This window comes from Stegostoma tigrinum, chromosome 2 (genome assembly GCF_030684315.1).
Source record: "Stegostoma tigrinum isolate sSteTig4 chromosome 2, sSteTig4.hap1, whole genome shotgun sequence".
Classification (NCBI taxonomy): domain Eukaryota; kingdom Metazoa; phylum Chordata; class Chondrichthyes; order Orectolobiformes; family Stegostomatidae; genus Stegostoma; species Stegostoma tigrinum.
The window spans coordinates 37,411,983-37,435,974 of record NC_081355.1 but is presented as its reverse complement, the minus strand read 5'-3'; the positions used below and the strand labels follow the sequence as shown (position 1 = coordinate 37,435,974).

The 23,992-nt window shown below is 44.7% G+C and overlaps 1 protein-coding gene across 5 annotated transcripts in view; it reads left to right on the top strand.

Moving 5' to 3' along the window:
- The window catches only part of LOC125449139 (dysbindin-like), a 218,738-nt gene that overhangs the window by 165,763 nt on the left and 28,983 nt on the right, over positions 1-23,992 (top strand). For all 5 annotated transcript variants that reach the window (XM_048524802.2, XM_059653468.1, XM_048524806.2 and 2 more), the window contains one exon: positions 1,661-1,816. In XM_048524802.2, the coding sequence (XP_048380759.1) occupies positions 1,661-1,816 (156 nt within the window). The remainder of the gene's footprint in view (positions 1-1,660; positions 1,817-23,992) is intronic.

Sequence of the window (23,992 nt, the reverse complement as noted above, 5' to 3'; positions counted from 1 at the left end):
CTATAAAAGTAACTGACACACTGATTTGGGAGCAAACTGTAGGTAAGGAATGAGATAGTCAAGGGAGGGACTTCAGAAATCTGAAGAAGGGTCCTGACCTGAAACATCAGCTTTCCTGTTCCCCTGCTGCCTGGCCTGCTGTATTGTTATTTTGTTACTTCTGTCTCCATCTGCAGTTGTTGCCGCCTCTTGAACAGTAGCAACTAATTGTGTATCAGATCAGCATGGATGTGTTACCTCAGTACAATCTCAACGGAGGAAAATGAATTGTAATGTAAAATGAAGTAGCAATAGAGCAAAAAAAAAATTGAAAATGTCAAGATTGTACTGAGGTAACACATCCATGCTGATAGTGGGAAACAGTTGGTAAAAATAAGGAGTCAAACCCTGAAGCATAGGTACAGATATTGCTGCAAGATAAAGGACTTGAGACCTGGGAATATATGTCCACAAAAAAGAATGTAATACGTATGGAAAGACCAGAAATTTGAAAGAATTGCAGAAGCAGACACAAATATGTAATTAATTATTTCCTGTTGTGAGTTATGCCTTGGATTAAAAGCAGTTGCAGAAAATTTGGAAGTTTTGAACCATGCTCAATGAGAGACAAAACCATATCCGATTAGTGACTTTGGAGAAAATAAAAGTAGTTACAATCTTAGCATGGCCTTTCAACCCTGTTTTGCATTTTATCTGCTACAGCTGTGTATTAATTACAAATTTCCATGTCATAGTCCATTCTTTACCTTTACAATTACGTTTACAAAGGCACAGTGAAGGTGACGTTCCTTATAAACTACAGAACTGTCATTTTATAATGAGGCAGATCAAGAATCAGGGGTAGTCGGAACTGCCGATGCTGGAGAATCTGAGATAACAAGGGGTAAAGCTGGATGGACACAGCATGCCAAGCAGCATCAGAGGAGCAGGAACGCTGACGTTTCAGGTCTAGACCGTTCTTCAGAAAATGTCAGCTTTCCTGCTCCTCTGATGCTGCTTGGCCTACTGTGTTCATCCAGCTCTACACTGTGTGTTACTTCAAATTTATTTCTATTGAGAATTGAACTCACCACAGAACGGGTTCTTCCTTCTGCATGTGAACAGTAAATGAGAAAAAAAATGTTTTGGTCCAGCTTACATTGTTGTAACACCCTTTTAATTTAGAATCATTGACTCAAATGCATAATCAGACAATGGTGTTTTACTGTACATCTCATTTTGATTTCTAATGCACATCAACACAAAACAGTAATATAGATTGAGTGTCGAATCACAATTAATACCTGCGCTTACTGAAGTTGTGTAGTAAGGAACTACCTTTTGTAGTTGGTGTTTGTTGGCACAGAAAATCCCTTGTTGCAGCTTTTGGGGAAAAAAAAGCTGCTGGGTAGCATAGTGCTTCTCTGATGATAAGTATAACACAGCATGACATGATCTGTAAGCTGGAGGTACCAGAGCGACTAGAATCCTATGGACATCTAAGTGCAATTATTTAGTTTTTTTTGAGTTTCTTCAAACAGGCGTCATACTGGATTTAAACTTCTGTTTTACATATTTCACTTTTTATACTCTCAGGTTGCATGTGGTTGGGGGTAGATTTATGTAACTTGGAGTCCCATTCTGTTTCACACAGTTCATATCCATGATTTTTCTGTTCCAGCTGAGTTGGACAGTGAACATGCTCAGAAGGTGCGAGATATGGAGAATACCCAACAGCTGAAACTGAAAGAGCGGCAAAAATTCTTTGAAGAAGCCTTTCAGCAGGATCTGGACCAATATCTATCTACAGGATACTTGCAGATTGCAAAGGGACGAGGCAAGTTTTTAAATTATATTGCTGTTTGCGGCAAGATTTTACATTTTTATATGATTCATGATAAAGTCCATTCTTGTACTTATTTGCACTGTATAAACTGGGGAATTATGGCATTCAAGGCACAACATGTTCCACTGTTTGAAACATTTGTGTGTCTAGTGCCAAAGGGGGCACTTGGAGGATCTCGAAAGATCATTAAATAGCAATTTGAGACTCATTGAAAGGCAGGTCGTGGTAAGCCAGTTCATGTAAAGAGCAGGAAAAAAAAGCTCCATTTAGCTAAGTATTGCTTTTAACAGGGTCTGTACTGCTGGGCAAGAGGGACTTGGAAGATTTGAAGCACTTAACAGCTTTGTAGAGCTAAAAAGCTGTCTGCTGGGGAAAATTGAACTTCAGTGCAGCTGAGTGGGGACCAAAGATGTCCATGAGCTGTATTTTTTTTGATGCAGCCGAGAAAGAACATTTACTTTAACTGAAAAGATTTCTAGTCCTGAACTGGATCATAATATGAATTTGGCGTCTGTGTCCAGGATTGTAATTTAGTATCTCTGTGGAACCTTCATATGAAGTCAGTTTTTTTGCTATCTTGACTGATGAATTTGATGTAAATTTTTTAAAGTTTCTTTGCCTGTTAATATTTCTGACATCCTTTGTTAGATATAGCTCTTGAATATGAAGAAATCCACTTTTAACAAACAGTTATATGGCAATTCCATACATTCCAGTAATGCTAATGTTGGAATTTCATTTTAGACTAATAAACCCATATGTGAAAACTGCAGCAATCTAATGTATACACTTGGGGCTGGGTGAAGTGGAATGATTGCAACATGACATCAGGGCTCACTTATGTTTGCATTAATTGGGGAATAATTCTTTGAAGTGAGCTCTATTTCCAGCACTTTGAGCATTATATATAAGATATCTGGAAGTGGACACACAAAAAGGAATCAAAATGTTAAAATGCTGAAGCTTTCAGGCTAGGTGACTTGCTACATTTTATTTTATCTTTTTATTTCTCCAGTATTCAGTGGCAGATTTAATGTTTTCATCACACTTATCTGTTTGTAAACGGCCTATCTCAAATTGTAAAGGATAGACTTCGATCAAACTGTGTGCTGATGGGGCATAGCCCAAGGGGAACGAAAAGTTAATATTGGTGAAGATGTGAATCAGGATCCAGATCCTGGAATTCTTGAGACCATAAGACACAGGAGCAGAAATTAAGCTATTCGGCCCATCGAGTCTGCTCCGCCATTCGATCATGGCTAATAAATTCCTCAACACCATTTTCCCACTTTCCCTCAGTAACCCTTGATCCCCTTGATAATCAAGAACCGATCAATCTCAGTCTTAAATATACTCAATGACCTGGCTTTAACAGCCTTCTGGGGCAGTGAATTCCTTAGATTCACCACTCTCTGGCTGAAGAAATTTCTCTTTATCTCCATTCTAAAAGGTCGTCGTTTTACTCTAAGGCTGCCCTTGGGTCCTAATCTCTCCTACCAATGGAAGCATCTTCCCAACATCCACTCTGTCTGGAAAATAGTCCCGCAACCTTGCACAGCTTGTTTCTACCTCCTGCCAAAAATCCACAAACAGGACGGTCCAGGTAGACACATTGTTTCAGCCTGCTCATGCCCCACAGAACTCGTCTCTTCCTACCTTGATTCTGTCTTCTCCACCAGTCCCCCCCGCCAACCCCCGGTCCAATCCCTACCCACATACATCCATGATTCATCTGACATCTTACACCAGTTTCAAAGCTTCCAGTTTACTGGCTCCAGCTACCACCTCTTTACCATGGATGTGCAGTCCCTTTAAACATCCATCCCCCACCAGAAGGGTCTTAGAGCCCTCTGCTTCTTCCTGGAGCGAAGACCTGAAACATCCCCATACACCACCACCCTCCTCCGCTTGGCTGAACTTGTCTTCACCCTCAATAACTTCTCTTTCAAACAAATCTTCTCATTTCCTTCAGGTAAGAGGGGTTTCCACAGGTACCCTCATGGACCCTAGTTACGCCTGTCTGTTCGTGAGGTATGTGGAACATTCCTTGTTCCAGTCCTATTCTGGCCCCCAACCACAACTCTTTCTCCAATACATTGATGATATCATCGGTGCTACTTCCCCCTCTCATCTAGAATTGGAAAACTTCATCAATTTCGTCTCCAATTTCCACACTGCCCTCCATTTCACCTGGTCTATCTCTGACTCCTCCCTTTCCTTCCTTGACATTTTTGTTTCCATTTCTGGGGATAGACTGGCCACTAATTATCCATTACAAACCCATCGACTCCCACAGCTGCCTGCACTATACATCCACACACCCTACTTCCTGTAAAGACTCCATCCCATTCTCTCAGTTCCTCCGTTTCCATCGCCTATGTTCAGATGAGGCTAACTTCGACAAGGGAGCCACTAAAATGTCTACCTTCTTCCTCAACCGAGGATTCCCCATCTCCGTTGTCGAAAGGGCCCTCAATCGGGTCCGACCCATCTCCCGCACTTCTGCCCTCACCCCTTCTCTTCCCTCCTGCAACAGCAATAGGGTTCCCCTTATCCTCACCTACCATCCCACCAGCATCCACATTCAGAAGATTATCAGATGCCATTTCCGCCACCTCCAGCAAGATGCCAGCACCAGACATATTCCTCTCCCCTCCCTTGTCTGCCTTCCCCAAGGACCGTTCCCTTCAGGACACGCTGGTCCACACACTTCCTTCACTCCCAACAAGTCCCCACAGCCCTACGGCATCTTCCTATGTAACCGGCAAAGGTGCAACACCTGCGCATGTACCTCTTCGCTCCCCAGAATCCAAGGGCCCAAACATACCTTTCAGGTGAAGCAACACTTCACCTGCACTTCCAAGAAACTAGTCTACTGCATTTGTTGCTCAGAGTGTGGTCTCCTCTACATTGGGGAAACAAAGCGTAGACTTGGCGACCGTTTTGCAGAAAATCTATGTTCTGCTTGCAAAAAAGACCCTGAACTACCTGTTGCCTGCCACTTCAATGCACCACCTTGCTCCTTGGCCAACACCTCTGTCTCCGGCTTGCTACAGTTTTCCAGTGAAGCCCAAGACAAGCTGGAGGAATAACACCTCATTTTTCGCTTTGGGACCCTACAGCCCTCCGGACTCAATATTGAGTTCAATAATTTTAGGGCCTAAACTCTCCCATGTCCCAGTTCCCCACCAACACACCAGGCCTTGTTACCACATAGCCTGCCACTACACACCCCTTTGTCAGTCACTAACAGTCCCCATTAACAACTATTCACCCTCCCAGCCTGATCTTGGGACTCCTTTGTCTGTCCAACTGTCTTTCTGTCTCTTCTTGGGCTCTATCCTATCGTTTACTCCCTATCCCACCCACCTCCCCATTTTCTGCATATAAACTGATGTTTTCCCAGCCACCACCAGTTCTGAGGAAGGGTCACTGGACTCTGTTTTCTTCTCTACAGATGCTGCCAGACCTGCTGAGCTTTTCCAGCAACTTTGTTTTTGTTCCTGATTTACAGCATCTGCAGTTCTTTTGGTTTTTATCCAATGAGTATTGTTCAAGAGTAGAGATTAAAATAGTATGGTGATCTGCTATGGAGAAAAAAGGGAACATGGTGAGACAAGTCATGGAGGTGGGGCTACTAAGAAGCAAGAGAAAGGAAGTATTAGGATCAGATAGAAAGATGCGATTATGAGAGGCTTAATCACAGTGGCATCGGGTGGGGGGAATAGATGACAGAGTTGTGTGGGAAGAAGATAGACAAAGGTTATCATCCAGCACTGTGGTGATCCCAAGTTCTCATTTTTCAATGAAAAATGCAGAAAGAAGTTACAGAGCATTGACAGGAAAAAGCTTTCGTAAAGAACAGCAAAATTGTAAAAAGTTAGTACATTTCAGAAGTAAACGCTCCACTGAGTGTCATTTTCAATTGTTTACCTTGGTCTTAAGGATGTTTGGATCAGTTTATCACTTTCAGGGTTAATGTCTTTGCACCATTTAAAATGGGAACAAGACTAATCCATTGCTTCTGTCAAACATCTTTTACCATGCAGTTGGATCATGGCTGATCTGTGCTTCTAATTACACTTTTATTATCCCTTGATATTCTTTTTCAAAAAATAGTGTTGTCAGGAATTTGGAGAATACCGGCTTCTGTTATCAGATTATACAGAGAAGAGAAGACTCAAATCTCGTAACCTCACAAATTGGTTTAGTAGTGCATTAAACAAGGCATGTGTTACTTAACTGTTTTTATCAGAAAACTAGACCTTGTATAGTTTTCAACAAATTGAACTAGGACCTACTTATATGCCCACTTTAGAGTCCTCTCACACTCCCCAAATAGTCACAGAATATGAAAGCCAATGCCTGATCAGAAAAGCTGCTACTGCTACTCCTGCTAAGGGCTGGTGATGGCCATGCGCTGTACTCGATGCTGTCACCATCACCTTGATGAAAAGCCTGCTTCTGTGATCGTTGGTCTCTGGAGTTTATGCTGGTTGCACGCCGCAAGGGTGGTCTTTTTATTTTTATCTGTCTCAAGTCGTTCTGTCTTCTTCCTGTTGGCTCAGGCTAATTTGCTTATCGCATGCCTTTACCTTATTGGCTCTGGCCCAGAGATTTAGGTAGCATTACCTCATTATTTCTTGACCAAATAAGGCTTTTGCATTACCTCATTTTTCTTTCTTTTGCAAAACTTTGTTAATTCAAACCGAATTAAATCGGCTCAAAACAGCACCTGGACACGGGTCATTTTTAGTTCAGAAGTTGCTTCTTTCCTCGTATCATAAAAGATAAGGTGTGGAGCTGGATGAACACAGGAGGCCAACCAGCATCAGAGGAGCAGGAAAGCTGACGTTCTGGGCCTAGACTCTCCTTCAATTTTTCTGTAGAAGGGTCTAGGCCTGAAAAGTCAGCTTTCCTGTTCCTCCGATGCTGCTTGGTCTGCTGTGTTCATCCAGCTCCACACCTTGTTATCTCAGATTCTCCACCATCTTCAGCTCCTACTATCTCTTTCTTTGTGTCAGCACCTTTGCATTCAGTACCTCATGTTTGTGAGGTCAGTGGCTGGTACCTCTCACCAACCCCCCCGGGGTATTGTCTCCATCACTTGGTATTGTTCATGGCAGCTGTGGCTATGTAATACATTTTCTCGCATAAAAACATATTATAGAAAAGATTGGTTATTAACAGGCAGAATGGACAATGAGCACTTTTTATTAGTACTGAATGAGGGGAGATCTTATAGAACCATATAAGATTATGAAGGGAATAGATAAAGTAGAGGCAGGGAGGTTGTTTCCACTAGCAGGTGAAACTAGGATGAGAGGGCATTGCCTCAAAATAAAGGGAAGCAGATGTAGGACTGAGGCCAGGAGGAACTTCTTCACCCAAAGGGTTGTGAATCTGTGGAATTCCCTGCCCAGTGAAGCAGTTGAAGCTACCTCGCTGAATGTTTTTAAGGCAAGGCTAGATAAATTTTTGAACAATAAAGGAATTAAGGGTTATGGTGAGTGGGCGGGTAAGTGGATCTGAGTCTCAAAAAGATTAGCCATGATCTTATTAAACTGCGGGGCAGGCTCAAGGGGCCAGATGGCCTACTCCTGCTCCTAATTCTTGTGTTCTTGTGTTATGAAACCGCAATCTGTAAGTCTCTGTCTCGTTATTTCATCAGGATAGTTCCAGTGATCTCCTCGTTGGTGACGTTTTAACAAATCTACCCCTTTCTCAACACCATCCATTACAATAGCATGAGACGGTAGATTACTTAAAGATATCCAAGTACTTTCATGGTACTTTTTGCATGGGTTGAACTCTTTTTTTTAAAAAGGGTAGGTCAGATTATTTCCGCTGAAACTCTGCTCCAACGTAATATTTCCCTTTATCATTGTCACAAGTACCTAACACCCAATCAGTTAAGGTCAAACTTCTGAGGTGAAATAGGGGCTCCTTTTCGCCAACCCACTTTATTGATTGTTCATCCGACTCCCATTCGTCGACTTGGTGAGCATGTAGTTGTAATAAATTAGTCCCGATCATATTCAACACCCAGCTAGTGTATATTCCACGTACCTCGGCCTTATGGGTCTCCTCAGAAGTATTGGCCATATGATCAGTGAATAAATTCGTACCCTGTAAAAGTTTTAGAAATTTAACTGTGTCCAGGGTCACTTGTGATACATCTTGGCCCATCTGGTTGGTTCATATCTGGTCCAAAGTAACCTTCCCCAATAATGATTTTCTGTTGGCGGGATCGTATCTGACTTTGTAATTCTGCAATGTCCAAGGTGTTGACACTTGCCACTCCTAATGCATATCCTGCACCTGACAACTCAGTAGTCCTCTTTTCTTATCGAACTTAAGCTCAGTCCTCAATTGCTCATCAAGGAGGTGGACAACTCATTGTTTTGTGGCAGACAGGCACCATTCTAGAACAGTCATTTCACTTAAAGACTACCTGGACATGCCGATATCCTGGTACCAAAATGGCAGATCCTCCTGTCTCCTCTAGTACCAGACCTACGTTTTCCATCCTGTACTAAGATTCACTACATCTAGGTTCTGGTGTGGTTTTAATCACTGCAGAATATTGGGTAGTAAGCTTCTTATGGGTCTTGAAAACTAAGAAGGGCCCGGCCCCTGACAAAAACTCCTGTCTGCATCTCTTGATGCCTTTTATTTCTCTATCCTTCCAGTGTATCATGTCATCCCTTGTACAATTGATGATAATCCAACCAATTTTCTTGAATTGCCCTGAGTAGCCACTCCAGAGAATATATCTTTTGTATTCGTCACTACCCCAGTCTATATTCACATAGGTGCAATCCCAGTGAACCATAATTTTATCTTGACCATCATTTCCTGATGGCTCAATAAATAGCCCTGTAAATTGACGAGCAATTTGTACTTCTGGGATTACAGCCAGTGTCAACTCCAGAACTCTGTTGCATGAGAATTGTATCCGTGTTTCAATGTCTTTCCTGTGCATGCCAACCGATCCACTCCAGTATAATACAAATTTAAGTACCCTCTACTTCCTTTATTAGTTCGTATTATCTTGTGCTGTGGAGCAGAGTCATTCTTGATCAAGGGATATTCTTCCAGCATTGACCATGCTTGAGGCACATTCACTTGTCATGATGGCTCCAGTGCCAGCTCAACCGTAGTTTCAAGCATGATCAGCCCAATAGCAACAAAATATATTACACCGTCATCCTAGGTTAGATCTGTAACATAAAAGTGTAATTTCTGCTCTTATTTATAGTTTCTTTCTTATCCCTAATTTAAGCCAGGTTCTCCATTCTTCGAGCCAGATCATCTGTCCCCTGTTCCTAATGGGTTTTGAATTCTAACTATGCATTTCGCCTTACCCAATTACTTCCTTTATGCTTTCATTTTTCTTTTCGACATTTTCCTTGGCTATCCTTTATATGTGGTCAGGCAATATCAGGTCACGTTCCAGTTATCTCTTCGGATATCTAACTGGTCCTGTACTTGCTCTCTCTCGCCTTGGGAACTCAGAATGTTGTTAGCATTGAGTATCGTATGGACTTGCGGTTAGCTTGTTTCTCTCCTAACTTTAACTGATGTGATACCAGCTATTCTTGCCTGGTGCCATTAATACCTTGTATACAGATGGGCTAGCCCTATCTACTATCACATAGGGATCAGCGAACTTGGGCTCAAGAATGAGTTGGGCTGGTGTATTTTTATCATTACTCTTTGTCTGGTGCTCAATTCTACCAGGCTGGCTTTTGCTTCAAAATAGGCCTTATTTTTCTGCTTCTTTCCTTGTTGGCGGGCTGCTGCGTAATTTGCATCCTTTACAGCAGATTGGTAGTAACAGTACTCATTTTTCTGATATGATAATGCCTGCCTTGGGTTCAGACAAATCCAAACCTACCAAACGCTCCATTCCTTTCATGTCCCTTCTTGTCACGAGCTTAGGTATAGCCTGTTGATAAAGCCATGCTGTTTCTCACTGTAATTAACACATATTGCAGAACAACCTGCCAGGTTGTTTGATGCTGTTGCACCATTTTAGCTGTCATCTTTTTTCAATGTCCAATTCATCCTTTCCACAATTCCACTAGACTGTGGTCTAAAGGGTCTGTGGGATCTCTGTCTGATCCCAAGAAGGGTTTTGCATTACTTGGGCTGTAAAAGGTGTTCCCTGATCTGTCTCTATGCTTCAGCAAAACCCCAGTGAGAGAGTACCCATTCCAGCAAAACTTTTGTAGTATTCTTTGCTGTGTTTGTTGTGGTAGGGAAAGCTTCCACCCATTTGGTGAAGGTGTCCATTATTACCAGAATGTATTTGTATCCTCCTGGAGTGGGGCATAGGGGTCCTATGTAGTCTATTTGTAAATTAGTCCACGGCCCTTCTACTGGTCTGGTACGTTGGAGGGCCCCTTAACGTCCTTATCGGGTTTGTACTGTGCACAGGTCAAACAATTTGTAACATAGTATTTAATGTCACCTTTCCTTCTGGGCCACCAGTACACTTCCTTTATCTTATCCTGGGCATTTAATACTCATCTATGTCTGTGAAAATCATCATACCAGTGAATTATTTGATTTTGCCCAGACTGTGGCACCACAAATTTTCCTTTATATAAAACTACTCCGTCTTGGATATCAGCCCCCTCCTGTGCTTTATGTGTATCTGATTTCTGCTCCTTTTGTTAGTTTTTTTTCAACTCTGTCTTTCCTGTCTTGTTTCTCCTTCTGGCCTCTGATTTATTTAATTGGTGCCGCCATTCCTGCCCTTTTGCGGTGCCTTGTTTGGCTAACTCATCAGCCTTCTACCCCCTCGCAAAGAAAAACCTTGGGAGATAATTTTGAGTGAAGTTTTACCTTTGTGACCCCATATTCTTTTCCCTTGTGCTTCTTCAAAGATCTATCATAACAGTCAAGTTGATGGAAACGGCTTTCCATCCACAGAGACAAATCCTCTTGCCTTCCATAGGGGCAAATATTCTGTGAGGCTATTACAGACATACATGCTGTCAGGGTATATAACTGACCTGGGCAGAAACAGTTCCAGGTGGCCAACCACATGTGGCAGTTGCCACCTCTGCTGCCTGCACACTTTATGGTGCTGGGTTATCTTTCCTGTCCGTTCTCATCCTCCACTAATATCCAGTTTTACTTTCTCCATCCTGTACTGATTGTGAAATGGGGTTCTTCCTTCCTGGTGCCTTTGATTTCCTGCTTTTGGGTCCATCTTAACTCCTCCCATTTGTTTTAATACAAGTGGGCTCTTGGTACCATTTGATATCATCAATTGACGCTCGTATTTCTCCCCCAATACACTAAGTTGTCTTGCTAACATGGTAGTGGCTTTTACTCCTTTACAGTAATAGCCATTCCCTGTAACAACAGTGTCTATCTAGCGATTCTATTTTGGTTAACTTGAAACATCATTAATCTTTCCGTGTAATAGCTATACAGGACTATGTTCTGTCAGTATTGTAGATGCGTTCAGCCCCACTATGCAGGTGTAATGCTGTACTGCCCAAAACAGCTAGCAGATGTTTTTCGTAAACTGTGTACCTCTACTTTACTGGTGAGAGCATACATGAAGCGTATGCTACTGGTCTTAATTTTCTGTGCATCTCCTGTAATAGGACTGCTGAGAGGATGGTGTCTGTAGTGGCGACTCCAGTGAAAGCAGTTCATTTGGATTTGGAGTTTTCAGAGCAGGCGAGTTAGCTGGTGTTTGCTTCAGAGCAGCAGTGGCTTGTGTGTGTTCCTGTTTCCACCCCCAGTCCACATTCTTTTCCAATAACTCCATCAATGGAGCTGCTTTTGTAGTGAATCCATCAGTGTGGTCCCTGCAATCCCCCACTAGACCCAGGAAGGATCTTAATCCTTTAGTGACCCGTGAGACGGCCTCTACCCATCGTTAGTCATAGATCATAGAATCCCTACAGTGTGGAAACAGGCCCTTCAGCCCAACAAGTCCACACCAAATCTCAGACCCATCCCTATAACCCACATAATCAACACCTCCCTGAACTCTACGGGCAATTTAGAATTGCCAACCTACCTAACCTGCACATCTTTGGACTGTGGGGGGGAACCCCACGCAGACATGGGGAGAATGTGCAAACTCCACACAGACAGTCGCCCAAGGCTGGAATTGAACCTGGGTCCCTTGCGCTGTGAGGCAGCAGTGCTAACCTCTGTGCCACTGTGTCCCCCAATTTCTCTTTTCCCCAGTGATGCAATCATTCCCAAGTTAGTCACTTTCTGTTTCATTATCTGCACTTTCTTAGGGTTTACTTTCCACTCAACTCATGCAACAGCTGCAGCAGTTCACTTAACAACTGATAATGTTCCTCTTTAGTAACAGTTTGTAGAAACAAGTCATGTACATACTGCAGCAGACACTCAGGTTTCTTAACCCTTATCTTGGATGTTGGTGAAATGGATGGGGAGTTTTGAAATCCCTGTGGCAGGACAGCCCATGTATATTACTACCTCGGAAAGTGAACATACTTTTGTATTGGTGCTCTTTCTCCAGTGGCATTGACCAAAACCCCTTACATATGTGCAAAACTGTGAATCAGTTAGCGAGTTTTGAGAAGATTTGTAGCTCAGGTTGAGTTTCTGGATGTGAGTTTGCTCGCTGAGCTGGAAGGTTAGTTTTCAGACATTTCGTCACCATTCTAGGTAACATCATCAGTTCATCAACAAACACATTGATTTGGAGCCAATCTACCATCCTTTGAGAAAAAGAACAGGAAATGACATCACCAACCCAAGGAAACCTAAACAGATAAATAGAAAGCGGGACATAACACCAGCGCTTCATCGGCGGCTCACTGATGATGTTACCTAGAATGGTGACGAAATGTCTGAAAACTAACCTTCCAGCTCAGCAAGCAAACTCACATCCAGAAACTGTGAATCAGTGCGCATCCTCTTCTTATTTGACTGCTGTTTCTGTGCTAGTTGCTACACTGGAGGCCGTTAATGGGGTGGCCTTGTGCAGGAGGGAGGGCTTCAGGTACATGGACAATTGGGGCTCATTATGGGGAAGGTAGGGCCTCTACAAACAGGACGGTCTGCACTTGAACCAGAGGGGTACTAATATCCTGGGTGGGAAATTTGCTAGTGCTATTCGGGTGGATTTAAACTAGCTCAGTAGGGGAATGGGAAACTGAGGTGTAGTTCCAGTATACAGGAGAAAGAGAGTAGGGAGGACATGGGCAGGATGTCACAGGAGTGTGCTGGCAGACAGCAAGCTGGTTTGAAGTGCGTCTACTTCAACGCCAGGAGTATCCAGAATAAGGTAGGTGAGCTTGCAGCATGGATTGGTACCTAGGACTTCGATGTTGTGGCCATTTCAGAGACATGGATACAGCAGGGTCAGGAATGGATGTTGCAGGTTCCAAGGTTTAGATCTTTCATTAAGATCAGAGAAGATGGTAAAAGAGGGGGAGGTGTGGCTTTGCTAGTCAAGGACAGTATAACAGTGGCTGAAAGAAGTTTTAATGAAGACTCGTCTACTGAGGTGGTATGGGCTGAGGTCAGAAATGGGAGAGGAGAGGTCACACTGCTGGGAGTTTTTTTATAGGCCTCCGAAAAGTTCCAGGGATGTGGAAGAGAGGATTGGCAAAACGATTCTGGGCAGGAGTAAAAGGAACAGGGTGGTCATTATGGGAGACTTTAACTTCCCTAACATTGACTGGAATTGCAATGACTCTAGTACGTTGGATGGATCAGTTTTGGTCCAATGTGTGCAGGACGGTTTCCTGACACAGTATGTTGAAGGGCCGACAAGAGGGGAGGCCACGCTGGATCTGGTACTTGGTAACGAACCAGGCCAGATGTTTGATTTAGTGGTAGGTAAGCACTTTGAAGAGAGTGACCATAATTCGGTTATGTTTAGTTTAGCGATGGAAAGGGGTAGGGACATGCCACAGGGCAAGAGTTATAGATGGGGGAAGGGCAATTATAATGTGATTAGGCAAGACTTAGGAAGCATGGAATGGGTTAGCAAAATGCAGGGGATGGGGACAATCGAAATGTGAAGCTGGTTTAAGGAACAGATATTGCGTGTCCTTGACAGGTGTGTCCGTGTGAGGCAGGGAGGAAGCGATAAGGTAAGGGAACCGTGGTTTACTAAAGAAATTGTATCTCTTGTTAAGTGGAAGAGGGAGGCTTATGTGACGATGAGACGAGATGGCTCAGATGAGACGATGGAGAATTACAGATTAGCTAGGAAGGATTTAAAGAGAGAGTTAAGAAGTGCAAGGAGAGGACGTGAGCAGACATTAGCAGGTAGAATAAAGGAGAACCCTAAAGCTTTCTATAGGTATGTGAGGAATAAGAGGATGACTAGGGTAGGAATAGGGCCAGTCAAAGACAGAAGTAGGAAGTTGTGTGTGGACCCTGTGGAGATCGGAGAGGTGCTAAACAAATATTTCTCATCTGTTTTCACTCAGGAAAAGGAGAATATTGTAGAGGAGAAGACTGAGATACGGGCTACTAGAATTGAAAGGATTGAGGTTAGTAAGGAGGAGGTGGTAACAATTCTAGAAGGTGTAAAGGTAGATAAATCCCCTGGGCCGGATGGGATTTTTCCGAGGCTTCTCTGGGAAGCTAGGGAGGAGGTGGCGGAGCCTTTGGCCTTGATCTTTGAGTCCTCATTGTCTACAGGTTTAGTACCAGAGGACTAGAGGATTGCAAATGTTGTGCCTCTGTTCAAGAAGGGCAGTAGAGATGACCCAGGTAATTATAGACCTGTGAGCCTTACGTCTGTTGTAGGAAAAGTTTTGGAAAGGATTACTATAGGATTTATACTCATCTAGCAAGCGACAATTTGATTGGAGATAGTCAACATGGATTCGTCAAGTTCGTGTCTCATATACCTCATTGAGTGCTTTGAGAAGGTGACCAAGCATGTGGATGAAGGTAGGGCAGTTGACGTGATGTACATGGACTTCAGGAAAGCTGTTGATAAGGTTCCACATGGTAGGCTATTGGAGAAAATATGGAGGCATAGGATTGAGGGAGATTTAACAGTTTGGATTAGAAACTGGCTTTCTGTAAGAAGGCAACGAGTTGTGGTTGATGGAAAATATTCAGCCTGGAGTCCGGTTACTAGTGGTGTGCCTCAAGGATCTGTTTTGTGACCACTTCTGTTTGTCATTTTTATAAATGACTTGGATGCAGGCATAGATGGATAGGTTAGTAAGTTTACAGATGACACTAAAGTCGGTGGAGTGGTGGACAGTGTGGAAGAATGTTGCAGGTTGCAGGGAGACTTGGATAAACTGCAGAATTGGGCTGAAAGGTGGCAAATGAAGTTCAATGTAGATAAATGTGAGGTGATTCACTTTGGGAAGAATAATAGGAGACAGAATACTGGGTCAATGGAAAGATTCTTGGTAGTGTGGATGTGCAGAGGGATCTTGGTGTCCATGTACATAGATCCCTGTAAGTTGCCACCCAGGTGGATAGTGCTGTTAAAAAGGTTTACAGTGTGTAGGTTTTGTTGGTAGAGGGATTGAGTTCTGGAACCGTGATGTCATGCTGCAACTGTACAAAATGCTAGTGCGGCCTCACTTGGAATATTGCGTGCAGTTCTGGTCGCCCCATTACAGGAAGGATGTGGAAGGAGTGGAAAAGGTGCGGAGGAGATTTACCAGGGTGTTGCCTGGTTTGGAGCAAAGGCCTTATGAAGAAAGGCTGAGGGACTTGGGTCTGTTCTCATTGGAGAGAAGAAGGCTAAGAGGGGATTTAATAGAGACATTCAAGATGATCAGAGGATTAGCTAGGGTGGACAGTGAGAGTCTTTTTCCGAGGATGATGACGTCAGCTTGTACGAAGGGGCATACCTACAAATTGAGGGGTGACAGATTTAAGACAGATGTCAGAGGCAGGTTCTTTACTCAGAGTGGTAAGGGCGTGGAATGCTCAGCCACATTATGGGCATTTAAACAGCCCTTGGATAAGCATATGGATGATGGTGGGATAGTGTAGGCGCTTGGGCTTAGATTAGATCACAGGCCGGCACAACGTTGAGGGCCAAGCTGTATTGTTCTATGTTCTACATTCAGAGCTCTGCAGTCTATTGTCAGTTGCCAGCTTCCATTCAACTTCCTCACCAACCAAATCGGTAAAATGATAGTGGAAGCTACTGGTCTCAGTATCCCTTGTTACAGCAAGCTGTGTATTACCTTACCTACTTACCTCTTTTGCCTGCTTCAGAAAACCACACTGTTTCTGTGGCTTGGAGTCCATCTTCCCACAGTCATGTTTATGTTGGGCAAATACTGCCTGAGTTGCTACACTTCATGATCGTCACTCATTTCCCCAGGTTTTATCCACATCCCCCTACTGTGCATATCCTATCCTGATAGTCACCCCCCCAATCAGGATAAGTGTGCAGTTTATACTCCTCATGTCTTCAGGCATTTGCCAAACCATACAATTTATCGGAATCAAACAGAGTCCTGCTTTGACCCGCAGACAAGGGTGGCGCAGTGGTAGTATGGCGTACTGACCTCTACATCGCCGAGGCCAGACGCCAACTCTCCGACACCACCTCCTACCGCCTCCTCGATCATGACCCCACACCCGAGCACCAAACCATCATCTCCAACACCATTCACGACCTCATCACCTCAGGGGACCTCCCACCCACAGCCTCCAACCTCATTGTTCCCCAACCCCGCACGGCCCGTTTCTATCTCCTTCCCAAAATCCACAAACCTGCCTGCCCTGGTCGACCCATCGTCTCAGCCTGCTCCTGCCCCACCGAACTCATCTCCACCTATCTGGACTCCATTTTCTCCCCTTTGGTCCAGGAACTCCCCACCTATGTCCGTGACACCACCCACGCCCTCCACCTCCTCCAGGACTTCCAATTCCCTGGCCCCCAACACCTCATATTCACCATGGACGTCCAGTCCCTGTACACCTGCATTCCGCATGGAGATGGCCTCAAGGCCCTCCGCTTCTTCCTGTCCCGCAGGCCCGACCAGGCCCCCTCCACCGACACTCTCATCCGCCTAGCGGAACTCGTCCTCACACTCAACAACTTCTCTTTTGACTCCTCCCACTTCCTACAGACTAAGGGGGTGGCCATGGGCACCCGCATGGGCCCCAGCTATGCCTGCCTCTTTGTAGGTTACGTGGAACAGTCCATCTTCCGCACCTACACAGGCCCCAAACCCCACCTCTTCCTCCGGTACATTGATGACTGTATCGGCGCCGCCTCTTGCTCCCCAGAGGAGCTCGAACAGTTCATCCACTTCACCAACACCTTCCACCCCAACCTTCAGTTCACCTGGGCCATCTCCAGCACATCCCTCACCTTCCTGGACCTCTCAGTCTCCATCTCAGGCAACCAGCTTGTAACTGATGTCCATTTCAAGCCCACCGACTCCCACAGCTACCTAGAATACACCTCCTCCCACCCACCCTCCTGCAAAAATTCCATCCCCTATTCCCAATTCCTCCGCCTCCGCCGCATCTGCTCCCACGATAAGACATTCCGCTCCCGCACATCCCAGATGTCCAAGTTCTTTAAGGACCGCAACTTCCCCCCCACGGTGATTGAGAACGCCCTTGACCGCGTCTCCCGCATTTCCCGCGACACATCCCTCACACCCCGCCCCCGCCACAACCGCCCCAAGAGGATCCCCCTCGTTCTCACACACCACCCTACCAACCTCCGGATACAACGCATTATCCTCCGACACTTCCGCCATTTACAATCCGACCCCACCACCCAAGACATTTTTCCATCCCCACCCCTGTCTGCTTTCCGGAGAGACCACTCTCTCCGTGACTCCCTTGTTCGCTCCACACTGCCCTCCAACCCCACCACACCCGGCACCTTCCCCTGCAACCGCAGGAAATGCTACACTTGTCCCCACACCTCCTCCCTCACCCCCATCCCAGGCCCCAAGATGACATTCCACATTAAGCAGAGGTTCACCTGCACATCTGCCAATGTGGTATACTGCATCCACTGTACCCGGTGCGGCTTTCTCTACATTGGGGAAACCAAGCGGAGGCTTGGGGACCGCTTTGCAGAACACCTCCGCTCAGTTCGCAACAAACAACTGCACCTCCCAGTCGCAAACCATTTCCACTCCCCCTCCCATTCTCTTGATGACATGTCCATCATGGGCCTCCTGCACTGCCACAATGATGCCACCCGAAGGTTGCAGGAACAGCAACTCATATTCCGCCTGGGAACCCTGCAGCCATATGGTATCAATGTGGACTTCACCAGTTTCAAAATCTCCCCTTCCCCCACTGCATCCCTAAACCAGCCCAGTTCATCCCCTCCCCCCACTGCACCACACAACCAGCCCAGCTCTTCCCCCCCACCCACTGCATCCCAAAACCAGTCCAACCTGTCTCTGCCTCCCTAACCGGTTCTTCCTCTCACCCATCCCTTCCTCCCACCCCAAGCCGCACCCCCAGCTACCTACTAACCTCATCCCACCTCCTTGACCTGTCCGTCTTCCCTGGACTGACCTATCCCCTCCCTACCTCCCCACCCACACCTTCTCCACCTATCTTCTTTACTCTCCATCTTCGGTCCGCCTCCCCCTCTCTCCCTATTTATTCCAGTTCCCTCCCCCCATCCCCCTCTCTGATGAAGGGTCTAGGCCCGAAACGTCAGCTTTTGTGCTCCTGAGATGCTGCTTGGCCTGCTGTGTTCATCCAGCCTCACATTTTATTATCTTGGAATCTCCAGCATCTGCAGTTCCCATTATCTCTTGGCCATATAGTCACTTGCTAAGATAAGTTCACGTTCCCTAGGTAGTTTGATAAGAACTACTGAATGCTCTAATACTATGTCTCCCACACTAACCTCCAACAGAATGCTCACACGTCCCACTTGCGAATATCCTGTGAATCCACTTAGAATGATTTTACTTTGATTTATCCAATTTGTGTTATTAACCTTGGTAGTATTGATGGTGGTTCGGGATACCTCAGTGTCCCAAAGAAATGTGACAGGGTGGCCTCTGACCATATCATTCACTGGGGGTCTCCCCATTTTGTCCCACCTTGCATCGCATACCCATAACAGAGAGGCCTGTGACCATCATTACAGTTCGGGGTACACCCCCAAAGACGGTAGTATCTCTGACGCTTCACACTGAGCATCGGGTGTGTTCAGCCCTTCCATGGGGAGACACTGCCCGACCCCACCCACGCCACCCCGTCCCCGACTTGCATTTCCATGTCTCTGATTCAGGAATTCTTTTGCAAAATTTCCCTCTTGGCCACAATTTTAGCACCTGGACACCTTGCTTCCTGCTTTGAGTTCTCCCTGTTCCTGAGCTAATCCCTCTACCTCTACCTCTTCCCACTGTTAGATAGGCTGGAGGGGATGCCCTCTGAGTAGGTTTTCCCGCTTCATTTCTCCAAATTGTTGCCTGATCTTTAACAGGCATCATCCATACCCTAGAGGTCTTGGGAAATCTTGTAGTTTCTCTTTCCCATGCTCTAACCATCTTCGTCATTACCCAGGCCTCTGTGTGCACGTTGTCGGTGAGATTAAACTGCTGTATTGCCCTCTTTGACTCCTCAGTGCCATGCGACACCAGCATGCTCAGCCGTTGGTTCCTAGCCTCTGCCTCTCCAGGGCTGTACTATATACCCCCGAAACACCGCCCAAAAACTTGCCTCAAACATGGAGGGGTGCTCACCTTTTTCTGTGTCTCTACCAACTTTCGGCTCTTCTGGTAAAGCAGAGTGTATATATGGGTACAGGCACATTATTATTAGTTTTCTTTCCTCAGCATCATCAAAACCATGTATTTCCCTCTGGTGACTGACCATTCGAATATCTCCCTAGGATAGTCCCCAGACTCGCGTGCCCCAATATCTTTTGCAATGTTCCTCAACTGCAGTATCCTCAGTGGGGTGAAATATACTACACTCTTGCCCTGTACCATCTGACCATCTGCCTGTAATCCTTCTCTGGCGGTTACAAAGGGGCCATTAAGATTTGAGCTGACGGGGTCTCCAACCATGGGTCATAAGCTGGTGGTAGATCTGCGGGTGGAGGAAGCCCATCATCATGGCCATACTTAGCCACTTCATCTGCTAAATCGTCCCAATTAATGTCCCCTTCACTGCCCTCCTCACTTCTTTCAGAAGCATAGGTGCATTATGCCTCTCTGCGCGAATAGCTGACCTTGCAGCTTCTCTATTTATCTTTAACATCTTGTGTGACTTGTGGCATTACTCCTGTTCTGAGCTGCTCTCTGAATCACGTTCATTGCAGCTTTTAAATCATTACGTTTTTGCTTCCTTTCTTCCACCTCAGCTTTAACTGTTTGGATTTCTCCCTCTTGTGACTCCTTTCCCTAACCAGCTTCTGTTACTGCAACTGGTACTGATTCATATCTACCAAGTCCACACTCCTCTGTCCCCGCAGATCAGTTACCTTTTCACTAAAGCAGACTGTCTTCTCACAAGGCTGCTTATTCTCTTCCTCTAATCTGTCCCTGTCTACCTTCTCTAACTTGGCTAGCTGCCAGCATTCTATCATTCCCCCATTAAATAGCCAATCGCTACCACTTTCTGTACTGTTTCAAACTTCTTGTCCGACATATTCGTTTGGGCGACCCGCTAAGGGTCTTCTCCGGTGGACTTTGCCTTGTCCCTGGTGTGACCTGCATATTCTCCGTATTGTGGCCACCTCCCTATTATGTATTTCTGGAGGAGCTCCATTCAGTCAGGGAAGTCCATTTCCCTCCTGATTAGTCATTGTACGCTAGTGGCTACAGATTAAACCCAAGCTCCTGTTCTCTGTCAGCTCTGCTGATTCAGTTTGACTCATGCCTCCCAATGATGCAGTGGACAGGTTCTGTCAAATCCAAAGCTCCAGCTTGGTCTGACCCAAGTCTCCTGCTGGCTCAACAGAGAGATCTGCCCTCAGATCTGAGTCGTGGCACCATAATATGTTATCAGAAGCCCAGAGAACACCAGCTGTGGTTATCTGCTTGTACAGAGAGGAAAAGAGCCAGTTCTCGGAACCTCACAAATTACTTTTAGTGTATTAAACAAGACACATTGTTTAAATATTTTTATCAGAAAACTAGACTTTATATCTTCCCACAAACTGAATCAGGACCTACTTATACGCCCACTAGAGTCCTCTCTCACTCCCCAAGTAGTCACAGAATATATAATCTAATACCCGATCAGGATAGCTGCTGCCGCTGACAAGGGCTGACACTGGCTGGTCGCTGTACTTGATGTTGTCATCACATCCTTAACATAGGGTCTGCTTCTGCGATGGTTGGTCTCTGGAGTTAACGCTGGTTGCATGCCCCAAGGGTCGTCTTTTTATTCTTTCTCATATCTCCCTCAAGTCATGCTGCCATCTTGTTGGCTCAGGCTAATTTACATATCACATGCCTTTACCTTATTGGCCCTGGCCCAGAGACTTGGGTAGCTTTACCTCATTATTCCTTGACCATGATCCATCTTTCTTACTTTTTACAGAATGTAATTAATTCAAACTGATTTAAATCAGCTCAAACTAACACCTGGGCGCAGGTCATTTTTAGTTCACACGCTGCTTCTTTCTTCTTGTCAGCATGTTTTGCAATCAGTACCTCCCGTTAGTGAGGTTGGCGGTTGGTTCCCTCTATCTTTATCTCTCTGCAGCCTCTAGCTAACAACAGCTCATCAATGACCATCTTGAAAATCACGTTTCTTTCTGCATTCGCAACCCTTTGGGGAAAGGATTTGTGTAGGCAAATATATTTTAACCCTTTTTTATACACGATCATCCCTCAACTTTACAACCTCCAGAAAGTACCAAGCCAAGTTTGTGCAACTTGGCTGTGTCAAATATGTCAATTTATGACCAAGCACAAGAAAACCTATTAAGAAGTGGTAGGCTAATTAGTAAAGTTAGGTCACACGGATGCAGGACGACCTTGCCAATTGGATACAAAATTGGCTGTATGGTAGAAGACAAAAGATGGCGGTAGAGGGTTGTTTCTCGGACTGAAGGTCTGTGACCAGTGGTGTTCCACATAGATCAATACTAGGTCCACTTTTGTTTGTCATTTTTATATGAATGATTTGGATGAGAATGTAGGAGGCGTGATTAGTAAGTTTGCGGATGACACCAGAGTTAGTGGTGTAGTGGACAGTGAAGAAGGCTGTTCCAATTGCAAAGAGATCTTGATTAATTGAGTCAATGGGCTGAGGAGTGATGAATGGAGTTTAATATGGATATTTGCAGGATATTGCACTTCGGTAAAACAAGGGCAGGACTTATTCAGTTAATGGTAGTGCCTTGGGTAGTGTTGTAGAACAGAGAGACATAGGGGTTCATGTACATAATTCTTTGAAATTTGCATCATATATAGATAGGGTGCTTAAGAAGGTGGTTAGCATTCTTGCCTTCACTGCTCAGACCTTTGAGTATAGGAGTTTGGACATCATGTTGATGTTGCACAGGGTATTGGTGAGGCTGGTTCTGGAGTACTGAGTGCAGCTCTGGTTGCCCTGTAATTGGAAGGATATTATTAAACTGGCAAGGGTTCAGGAGAGATTTACCAGAATGTTGCCAGGAATGGAGGGTTTGAATTACAAAGATATGCTGCATAGGCTGGAACGTTTTTCATTGCAGCATAGGATAGTGAGGGTTGACCTTATAAAGGTTTATAAAATCATGAGGCACACAGATGAGGTGAAAACAAAGGTCTTTTCCTGAGGGTGGGGTGCATCATAATTACAATTGTTAGTCATTTTTTTTACTAACTCTGCTATGGTGAGATTGATTACACGGCATCAATAAAATAATCTACACAAATTGCAGGAAAAACCCAGCAGGTCTGGAAGTATCTATAGAGAGAAACCATAACGTGTTCTGAGGAAGGGTCACACAACCTAAAACATTAACTCTGATTTCTCTCCACAGACACTGCCAAACCTGCTGAGCTTTTCTAGCAGTTCTGTTCTTGTTTCTGATTTACCGCATCCACAGTTCTTTTGGTTTTTAACAAAACAACCTATTTTTGACTTAACTGCATGAATGCGTGCTGCATGCAAAAATAGCTATGAAATTGATTTCTCCAACTAATCACTGAGTTGTCAGTCAGCATCTCAAGAAACTGCATTTTTTGGTAAGACTTCCTGTCTCATTCTTTTTTCAGTAGTTAATTCTTCCTCCACTCAAGGAAAAAGGTCTTCCCAGTCCACGCTATCCAAACCTCTCAGTATTTTGTACATCTCAATTATGTCATTCCTCCTGTGTTTGGTGGAAAATAACCCTACGTTTTCAAATCATTTCTTATAGCCGCAAATTTCAGGGCTTGGCAACACTGTTGTAAACCTGCTGTGTACTCTCTTTGTAAAGCAGTTATTTGCTTCCTGTAATGAGTTCACTGGAATGATATACCAATACCCTGCTGTGACCCAACCAGTGAATACAGAAAACTCTGCTTTATCAAGAGTGCTGGTTAAATTGGCAAAACTTATCTACCTCAAATGCCCCATCCACTGTGATGACTGAGTGTTTATGCTGTAAATCAAGAATAGCAGTGTGGTGTATACCCCAGCATTACATTTTTGTTACTTACTGTGGTTTTTTTACATTGATTCTAGGAGATGTGTTGGCGTTTTACACAGACCTTTTAAGAGGGATGTTGATGTCTTGAAGCTTTGCTTGGTCAGAATTTACTGTGGTTGTGCGTAGATCTAGACTGTATCTGGAATATTTGATCAACCAGCGCACTCTTATATCAATAGATGGTGGTTAATAAAAAGCTTGCTGTAATTCCAGCATTCCTGCTCTTGTATTCAGTCAATGAAAGTAATCATCCCATATCCCTTCGTTACAACCTTATCCAACTGTCCTACCACCGTCGATCATGTGGACATGCACTCCAATGTCTCTCACTTTCTCCACCCTTTTCAGAATGATTCTGTTTTTGTGTATTCCCTTGCTTTGTTTGCCCTGATGAAATACATAACCTCACACTTCTTTAGGTTATAATGCATTTGCCACTTTTCTGACCACACAACCAAACCGTTGATAGCTTCCTGCTGTCAACAGTCATCCCTTTTGCACTTTCGACTATCTGGACAAGTTTTGAGTTTTCTGAAAATTTACCCATTCAGCTTCATACATTTGTATAAATTATCAAGTGTACATAAATA